At 37.8% G+C, this 10,675-nt stretch overlaps 1 protein-coding gene across 1 annotated transcript in view; it reads left to right on the forward strand.

Annotated features, from left to right (window-relative positions):
* The window catches only part of pak1 (p21 protein (Cdc42/Rac)-activated kinase 1), a gene marked incomplete at its 5' end in the record, with an annotated part of 22,703 nt that overhangs the window by 11,180 nt on the left and 848 nt on the right, over window positions 1-10,675 (forward strand). The window contains 7 exon segments of the mRNA XM_035680704.1: window positions 3,395-3,458; window positions 3,573-3,621; window positions 5,043-5,155; window positions 5,985-6,102; window positions 6,826-6,925; window positions 7,230-7,426; window positions 8,453-8,590. Coding sequence (XP_035536597.1) covers window positions 3,395-3,458; window positions 3,573-3,621; window positions 5,043-5,155; window positions 5,985-6,102; window positions 6,826-6,925; window positions 7,230-7,426; window positions 8,453-8,590 — 779 coding nt within the window.

The following is a 10,675-nucleotide window of genomic DNA, read 5'->3' on the forward strand; positions in this document are numbered from 1 at the left end:
TTCTTCTACAATAAGAGAGAGAGAGAGAGAGAGAGAGAGAGAGAGAGAGAGAGAGACACACAATAGCTCCATTTAAAAGCAATCAACGTGTAATAATAATGCAAAAAAAACAACAATAAAACTGTGGTTTGATGAATTAAAAACACTATTTTGCCCTTGAAACATTTTCTTTTGTGTTCACTGTTTCGTGTGAAGCGCTCGTGCACCGCGCGCTTCAGGGTTTGAACTCACGTCATCCGATTTGGGCTCCGTCACCGGCACCCACTTGTAGATGCGAAGGGACGTGTCTCCGACGGTCACCCATTTCTTCTCCCTGTGTGGGAGAGAAAAGGCGAAAAAAGGCTGAGTCAAAGGCTGTGACGTAACGTAAAGCGAACACTGAACGCCATGTCACAGAGCTACAATTATACTGCATAAACACCCCAAAAAACACCTGAAACGACTTTAAAAGTGCTACAAACACAATAAGGTTATTCTTTATTCTGCTACTAATTATTATTTGTGTTACTGATCAATCTCCCGATCACCCAGAGCTCATTTTTATTATTATTACGTTGTCAAATTACTTATTTTGTCCGACCAACAGCCCCAAAAACCCGAAGATATTATATTTGCAGTTACATAAAGCAGAGAAGGACAGATAATTATTATATTTCAGAGGCTGGAGCCGGTGAATATTTGTCATTTATGCTTAAAAAAACGGCTTAAATCTGTCTGTAAATGGGAAAGATTGTGATTAACACCGCGTGAAACATATCCTGTTAGAATAAATAGACTCTAAAATCACTGCTGAATCCCAAAGACTCATTACATCGCTGAATACAATCACACCACAGCAGATAAAAGCCATTTAAAGAGATTTTATGACATTTTATAGACCGAAATGTGTTTTTAAAAGCATTAACTGATAATGAAAACACTTTTAAAGTTGCAGCCTTAAATTATTTGGTCTATAAAATGTCAGAAACTCGTAAAATAATGTCCTTCACAATTCACTAAAGCCCAAATACACATTTTCAACTGACTTTTTGGTCTGATCAACAGTCCAAAACCCATAAAAAGACCAAGAAAACCAGCAAATTCAGATCCAATATTATGATCTAGAGACATAAACACACTAGAGTCGACAATATGATACTGTCAAAGTGATAAGATATGACATAAAATCAACATAATCTGTGAATTTGGCTTTAAAAAATGAGTTAAAACAATAATCAATTATCAAAATTGTTTCCGGGGATCGACTAATCAATTAGCCAATTGTTTCATCTCTAAATATTGGTGAAATATTCAGTTTATTTACATAAAAATAGGAATACAGCGATACAAACAATCTGCTACAAGCTTAAAAGTGTCACTTAAGTAAAATTACATCAAGAATTATCATAAAAAGTACTTAAATAATCATAAAAAGTACTCATAATGTACTATTATCACATTACATTGTGTAAATATTTAGATGGCATAACTCATATGTATTTATTTGTGGACAATATTAACCTGAAACATAGTACAAAATGTAAATACTCAACTATAATTATCTTAAAATTGTACTTAAATAAGTGTTTAGTGGCTTTTTAGTTAGTAGCATTCAGAGTTTGCTTACTTTATGGCAGAAAACAAACTCTTGTTACAAAAATATATAAAATATGTTAGTCTATTTGTACCCAAATGTATAAAGTTGAGTTTAATTGTGTTTCTAAGTTCTTTAAAGTAAAATATAACAATTCCACACAAGTTATAATCAGACCACCAACTTCCAGTGACTTTAACCTGGGGATAAACCACCTGATAAACAATGTTTACCTCTAAAATGTAGTTAAAGTAGTAAAAAAAGGAAATACTTAACTATAATTATCTTAAAACTGTACTTAAGTTAGTTTTTATAAAGTAACTTAGTAGTTAGTAGCATTTGTTGTTTGCTTACTGGAGGGATTTAACCACATAAACTGACGTGTGTTTTTGAGAATTGATAAAATAAAATACATTAAATTTAATAAACGTTTAAAAATGAGTTTAACTGTGTTTTTAAGTTCTTTAAAACTAAAATATAACATTTGTACTAAACTTATAATCAGACCGCCAACTTCTACTGACTTTAACCTGGGGACGTTTGATTAAACCACCTGATAAACAGACTATGGGATACATTCTCCCACCGGGGCGGGGTTAACACACCTAAAAACGGCACAACCTCGACGTGAATGTGTTTATCGGCGCCATTAAAAGGCGAATGAACCCCGTAATTTAGTGTTAAACGTTTAAAAGACTGAGTCACTCCGTGTTTCAGCCATGTATAGCCTACTTCCCCCTCTCTCTCTCCCAACCCCCCACCCGGTGCCTCGCTCTCGATCAGACCTAAAGGGCGACTCAAAGCGCTTAATTTAAAAACTCCAGACGGACTTAAAAATAAAACAAACTCCTCCGACTCGACAGCGCCGTCGTTAATAACGTGTGTCTCCGAGCGGAAGAGTGAAACAAACCCGCCCGCCTGAGCTACAAACAAGCGGGCAGCAACGGCTTCATGTGACTGCATCGAAATGGCTTCTGGGTTCAGCCGTTGGAATCAGCTCGAGCTCGAGAGAGAGAGAGAGAGCGCGAGCGAGAGCGCGAGACCCCGGGTACGTGTTGTATGTTTTGCCGCCAGACGACGGTTAGAACCGCACGAGTGCGCCCCGGTTGCACCTGAGCCGCAAGTACATCTGCCGCGAACCGAGAGAAAATATGTCTCCCCCTTCGTTTATTCTTTCAATTTCATCCCTCACTCCCGTCTCCTCTCCTCCCCCAACAAGCGAGGCTTTTTTCTCTCTCTCTCTTCCCTCCTCTCTCGTGTTAGATAACGAAGCCCTTCTTTCTTTCTTTCTTTCTCCTTCCTTGTTGTCTGTTTTTTTCTTTTTGGCCTTTCTATCTTTCTTGATTCTGCCCTTCCTTGCCTCATTCTTTCTTTCCTTTTTTCTTTACTGGTTCCTTCCCTCCATCATTTCTGTCTTTTCTTCTGTTCAGTCTTCTGCTTCCAGCTGTCTGCCAGTTTTATTCTTCCTCTTCATCACTTTTTCCTTCCTGAATTGAATTTCTTCATTTATTTTTTTCTCACCTGTTTAGTTTTTTTTAGTCTCATCCCTCGTTCCTTCCCTCCATCTTCTTTTCTCTCTGCTCTCTCTCCCAGTCAGCATGCTGCATTGACCTGAGTGTGATGAACATAGAGCAGAATTTAGATGGATAGAAAGACACCTGACTGTTCTATCCATTCAAATTCAGTGGTTCTGTAAAATCAACGTATAAATATCAGCTGTGGGTCATAGGACCGGAGTTTCTTTATCCACATTCGTTGCTCTTTGCTTTTTAATCAATCAAGTTGTGTTTTTGCTTCTTTTTTTCTCTTTCTTTAACTCAGGAACGATTGTAAGTGTGGGAGACCCCAAGAAGAAATATACACGCTTTGAGAAGATCGGGCAGGGGTAAGTCATATTGTGTCACACTTGTTACCTCAAGTGACCATTAACAAAAGACGTTTTCCACCAACAAAGCAGTGGTGACATAATGTTTAACTGGTCTCTGCTGTCTGTTTTCAGAGCGTCTGGGACTGTGTACACAGCTATAGACATCGCCACAGGACAGGAGGTTGGGTTCCTTTATCATCCTCCATATTTTTTATTCTCCTTCCTACATTCCTCTGGTTTCTCATTCCTCCTTCAGTTTACAGATACCCGCACCCCTTGGTTACATTTTATCAATTCAATAACCATGTATGTTAGATTGTAATGTCCATTAAATCAGGGAATTATATTTAGTGTATATTTAATTTAATGTCTTTTCTGACATCGGCATTATATATCGGCCACCGATCGCTGTGCTCTCTAAATATCACCAACAACCATTAAAAAAACCCACATCAATTGACCACTATTACTTACATACATACATACATTTACATGGCGTTTGTAAAGTCTCAAATTTAAAGATTGCACCTTCAACTATTCAGCATTAATCTGTTTTTACTAAAATTTAATGATTTGGCGATTGACTGGATACAGTAACCACATGCACGCTCCTACACAGAGAGACTCTGAAATGTTGAGGAGGAATCGAATTAAGCATCTGGAAGTAAAGAGGAAGAATAAAGATGGTCAGTGTACTTTGCAGCCAACAAATTTTCATTTTGAAATGAGAAAACCAAAATTAGAAAAAGAGTCGGCCGATACCAAGTACCAATCCGATATAAGGTTAAAAGAAATACCTTCATTGGTTTGGCTTGGTTAGATTGGTATTGGAGGCTTTTTCGATACCGATGTCAGTATCGGAACAACTCTAAGGAAGAAAAGGGGAAATGAAGTTCACTTAGATGATTAAAATGACCAAATACAGACTGTTTAAATGTTAGCCGAAATACCAGAATTTACAGTAAGTTTAAAGTAACATTAATTTAAGCCATGACGCTGACGTTAAAATCAATTACCTCAGACAAAAGAGTTTAAAGAACAAATTTAAGGAGAAATAAAGTTCAAACAGGAAGTTAAAGGAAGCTTAGGTTCATCTAGGCTGTCAGCCTTTAATCAAATAAAATGAAGCAAGGAAGAGGAGCACAGAGGATTGAGGGAAGAGAACAGTGAGTTCAGCTGGAGTTTCTACACTGAAAACACTGTGGCAGTAACTGGATTTAAGTCTGGCTTCAATAGCTGTGACTTCCAGGTTCATTTTAAAGGAGCTCAGCTGGTCTGTCATGCTAATCCTCCTCAGTTTCACTCTCTGAGGATTAGTCGGTTTTTAATGTCTGTCAGTCTGCACTGCCTAACAACCTTTTACTGCCTTTTAGTTTATATTTTCCCTCCCCACTGCCTTTTCTGTCAGTCTCTCTGTTAACTGTCTTCACTTTCTTACCGTTTTCCTTTTCATCCTCTTCGTCTTCTTTTATTGCCTGTCACATTGTCTATCTGTCTTTCTTTTTATTGCACTCCTCCCCACAACCTCTGCTCTCAGTTTTATGTTAAATTCAGTGTCTTAACTGCAGTGAAAAGTTTAAATATATTGCTCTCTCCCCTCAGGTTGCCATTAAACAGATGAACCTGCAGCAGCAGCCGAAGAAGGAGCTGATCATCAATGAGATTCTGGTGATGAGGGAAAATAAGAACCCAAACATAGTCAACTACCTGGACAGGTTAGACGCACAAATCACTTCACAGTGTCTCCTTTGTACTCTTTCACTTTTTGTGGGCCACCGTAGAAAGTAAATTACCATGGCCGTGAGAGTAAATGTGATGTGCTGGTGAGAAAGTGGAACCCTGTTTCCCAAATGTACTGTAACGTACAGCTTCTTTCTTGGCGTGGCTGTCAGTGTGAGGCTGCAGCTTTAACATTTGGAGGATTATATTTAGTTTTGGCTGAGATCCCTCTGTTAATGTTTCTGTTCTGACAAAAGGAAACCCGTTAAAAACCAAACACAAACACAATCTGCTGTAAAATGAACTTCCCAAACTGTGGAGACACCTCTGAGCTGTGAACTGTGTGGACTGAACCATGACCAGAGGCTGTCCAGTTCAGTGTTGCTGTTGCCATGCCAACCCACTGGATATGGGGCGAGGGGGGGCGCGTCTGGTTGCCATAGTTACCGGTTTGTCTTCAGAGACATCAAGGAGCACATAGAAGACTGTAATGCTGTCATCGCCACGGAAACAACCTTTTCACTGTCACTGATTTACTGTGTGTGTGTGTGTGTGTGTGTGTGTGTGTGTGTGTGTGTAAATCTCCCATTCACACACAATTACTTTTTCTGTTTATCTTTATTTATTTGTTTCATGTGTTGTTCATTAGTTTAGAGTTAAATGGGAATTAAATGTCAGTTGGTACATGAAAACACTAAAACTGCAGAATAAAAACAGCCAGAAAAGTTTGGTACATTTTACCAAAGGTACCTTCACTCAGAGCTTTGATCGGCCCCAAAATGTCATATAAATATAAATTCCCGAATTTATTGATGTTTTCCATAGTTACCTGGTGGGTGACGAGCTGTGGGTGGTGATGGAATACCTGGCTGGAGGTTCGTTGACGGACGTCGTCACGGAAACATGCATGGATGAAGCTCAGATAGCTGCTGTGTGCAGAGAGGTAAAGAGACATGGAACACCACCTCTCTTTTAATGAATTCATAAAACTCTCCTCTGGAGGAACATTCACTAACTGTGTTTCGTACCTAATGCAATAACTTTGCTCAATTTGTAAACAGACACTGGAGCAATGTCCGTTATTGTTGTCTGTTCTGTTCATGTGTTATTGTTATTATTGTGATATACGGTGTGTTTTAACCAACCTGGGAAACCAAAGGCAGATGTCCACATTTGTAGACAATAAAGATTATTGTGATTAGTAAAGAAGCTGGTGGTATGTAGGTGGAGAGTGTGGAGTTCTAAAACAGCTGTGTGTTGCTCATGTGGTTGATCTGTCTGGACTCCACTTGAATAATGCGGCAGCTCTAGCTTCTCATCATAGAGTCACATGCTCCGTAACTGGAAACACCACAAGAGCAATCCTTGTTAACTGCTTATTGACTTTCTAACACTGATACTTGTCCCAGATTCTCAAGCTGTCATATTTAAAGTATGTTAATAGAAGGGATACAATAGCTCGTTCTCATCAGAACTAGAAGTTGATAACAGTTTTAACAGAACGATTAATGATGGGGAGACAGCAGGTCTCATAAGGATCTGTATTGTTCTGCTGAATATGATGAGCTGATCTTTGGACAAGTGTTAAGACAAGTATCTTAATGTTTTTCTGTTTTTCCACCTGTGTTGTCTCTGTCTGTCTGTCTGTCTGTCTGTCTGTCTCCAGTGTCTGCAGGCGTTGGAGTTCCTCCATTCGAACCAGGTCATCCATCGAGACATCAAGAGCGACAACATCCTGCTGGGCATGGACGGCTCCGTCAAACTCAGTCAGTTGTTGACATTGTGTCCTTTCACTCATTCATTAATTTAATCATTCATTTAATGTATTTATTACTACTTTATTTACATTGCTGTAGGGCTGCTCCCTGTGTAGTCGGTTGTATTTTGATAGTACTTATTTTAACCAGCAGGGGGAGCTCTGATTCTATTGTGAAAGCATTGAAGTTCAGTCTATGGAACCACTGTGATGACAGAGTGAACATTAAACAAGTTGCTTGATAAAGGTGTTCATCTGAAGAGAGAATTAGTGAATACATGGACTCATTTTGTCCTCTCTTCTCCTCCTACCAGCTGACTTTGGGTTCTGCGCCCAGATCACTCCGGAGCAGAGTAAACGCAGCACCATGGTCGGGACGCCGTACTGGATGGCTCCAGAGGTTGTGACCCGTAAAGCCTATGGCCCCAAAGTGGACATCTGGTCCCTGGGCATCATGGCCATAGAGATGGTGGAGGGGGAGCCGCCGTACCTGAATGAAAACCCACTCAGGGTGAGAGTGCTGAGTGTGTTTACTGTAGGCTGAAACGAAATATGAGCAGCTGCAAAAGCTGATGCGCACAGCAAGACATTATTATTGTTTTCTGAATATTGTAAAAACATTATTAGCCCCAATTAGCAGGGAGTTACCACCATAAGGTTACTACAGGAAACCTCCAACCCAAATCAAAAGTAAAATAACTAGAACATAACAGAAGGCTTTGGTTTTCCATTCTGTAATTTCTTTATAGACATCAAGTCTCAGTCAGCTCAGCAAAACAAAGGGGCAAGGATACGGCAACGGAGGGCGCACATAAAACTCACTTTTACAAGAGAAGAACTTTCATGGATCAGGACTCTCTGTACCCTGGACTTTCAAACAGGACTAGTCTGAAAGTTTTATCTTTAAAAAAATCTTTTTACCACAAACAGGGGACTCAACTTATAATCAGGGTTGTGTTATACATGGGTCAGCACTGGTACATATTATCAATAAATCAATCAATAAATTATTTGAACAACTTTATTTATACAGCACTTGTCAAACAAATCAAATGTAATCCAAAGTGCTTTACAAAGGATTCACAGAACATCAGATGTTAAAAAGTTGTCTAATGCACACCAAAAAAAATGATGATTATATTGAAGATATAATATAAAAAATGGGTAGTAAATTATAGTTAGTTAGAGAGTAAAAGAGAATAAAAGATAAGCAAGCAATAAAAATTAAGATACAATTATGAAAAAGTACACAAAATCAATTGATTGCAAATAAATAGTAATGATCACAAAAAATAAGTATAAATGATAAAACCATAGCATTATAAAATCATATAGTCATATAATAGCAGTGTTTCTCTGTAAATATCAACATTAAATTATAAGCACTGCATACAACAGCCTCATTGTCATTATTAAAACCACTACTGGATGGCAGCAGAGTAAAAGATTTTGAAATTCCTCACAGTGTTTAGTGTGTGCATACTTACATGTGCTTCATGGGATGCAGACTAACATGTTGCTCACTTGTGTTGCCTAGGCGCTGTATCTCATAGCAACCAACGGGACGCCAGAGCTGCAGAACCCGGAGAAACTGTCGACGACGTTCAGAGACTTCCTGAACCGATGTCTGGAGATGGATGTGGAGAAGAGAGGGTCGGCTAAAGAGCTGCTGCAGGTACAGCAGCTGTGTGTGTGTGTGTGTGTGTGTGTGCAGTATTGAAGATGTTCTTTAATCTCTTTAAAGTTCTATAGAAGGACAGAAACTTTAAGTGAAACCCAGAATATTTCTACCATCCAAAAAACAACAGGTTACAACGACATATGAAAACTAGCACACTTAGTCAATGTGTTTACTTATAAATCTATTGTTTTGGTATGTGCCTTTATTCATCTTATGACAGGTCTAAGAGTTTTTAATTATTAACAAGACATTTACCTGGTTAAATAAAGGGAATAATAATAATAATAATAATAATAATAAAAGGCAACAGACATTACTGATGTACACATAGAAATAATATTTTGAGTTAATTCTTCACATTGGAAACAGCATTTGACAAAACAGTTTGTTTTATGGGAGTAATTAAAAATGAATTAATTCAAGTTCTATTATTTATCTTTACTGGAAACATAGAATAAAGATGGTGTCCATATTTTAATGTTAATTTGAGTTTTTTGTTTTAAACAACATGACATCTTCTGCATTTTTTTATAACACTGTGTACATACAGTAGATCTATTTTTTTAGTGCTAGACTGGGAAACCAGACCAGAGGTGAGTCGGAGGAAGAACTTCTAGCAATGCTGCAATATAAAAATGCTCCTCTGGAAGTAAAAGTCAAATTGTACATGAAGTATCAAAAGGTGCCACCTGTGTAATATTATTATATGATTGGGCTATTATTTCTGTTGCATTAATAAGCAGCATTTTACTGTTTTAGTTGGTGGAAGTGGTGTTAATTGTGACTTTTCTATGCAGTTTAATCTGCCCAAATAAATCATTTTATAAGCTCATCATATATTTTGAAAGTTAAATCTGTAAAATAACTTCTAACTATTGCTTTCAAATAGTAAAAAGTACAATAGTTCCTTCTGAATTGTATTAGGAAGTTTAAAGTAACCTGACATGGAAATACTGAAGTGAAGTACCTCAATTTGTACTTAAGTACTGTTGTTGAGTAAATACACTTAGTTGCATTTCACCGAAGAGACAGAAACCTTTATAACATTCTTAATTTCATCTGTCTCTGATCTTGATACTAGATACAAATTATTTTATAACTTAGACTGTCTACCAGTTGTTGTTTTGAAAATGTAGTTTGGAGGGTTGGCGACAGGTTAGTGATGACACAAGTGGCAGATAAATCCATGTACACTCGACCAACAGTGAGCAGTCTGGAGCAGCTTTTAGAGGCGGTCTGAAAAATGAAATTCTGATCCAGCGCTGGTGTTTCTTTGGTGTTCAGCTGTCCGCTCACAGACAGACAGACAGACAGACAGACAGACAAACAGAAAGGTGTGTAGGTGTAGAGACGCGGAAGTGGAGTTGTGTAACTGTACGATGACTCAGAGCTCCAAAGTGAAACCAGGACTTTATACTGTTTCAGTAAGGAGTTTTGTTAAAGACGTAATTGAATTGAATGGCTCCTTTTGTGTGTATGCATGGTTGGAGAGTTCTTCTTCTCTGCAGTAATAATAATAAGTATGTATTCACACACATACTGTACATGTCTATACATATACACACAAACACACACACAGAGTGTGTTCGGATTAAATTAGTTATAAGAATAACTAAACACTGAACACATATGTGATGTATTGCAGAACACCATGATTAAACCACCAACATAAATACATAAAGTTTTTTATGCACATTTACGCTTGCTGTGAACTAGGATTGTACCAGACTCAGAATTTTGTCCATCGAATCATATTTGGCTTTTCAGTACAAAGATTTAAATATTTGTCCCTTTGTCACACTAAACTCCCATATCAGATATATTACATATAACGTGGCTACGTGAGTCTCGTGTTTTATGCTCTCAGTAAGATTTAAAGACGCGCCGATCACAGAAAAAAGATAAAACAAAACAATTTATTTAATTTGATTAAAGCAGCAAGAACTTTAATCTTGTGTTGATTCTGGTGGTTTCCATATATGCTTGTTTCATTGATTTAAAGCGGAGGCTGACCTAGTGGACATTAAAGAATGACTATATAGAAATATATAGTTTCTGTAGGTCATACAGAGGCATCAG

The sequence above is a fragment of the Morone saxatilis genome, unplaced genomic scaffold (genome assembly GCF_004916995.1).
Source record: "Morone saxatilis isolate NCDOM2014 unplaced genomic scaffold, NCSU_SB_2.0 Contig8, whole genome shotgun sequence".
Taxonomy (NCBI): Eukaryota; Metazoa; Chordata; class Actinopteri; family Moronidae; genus Morone; species Morone saxatilis.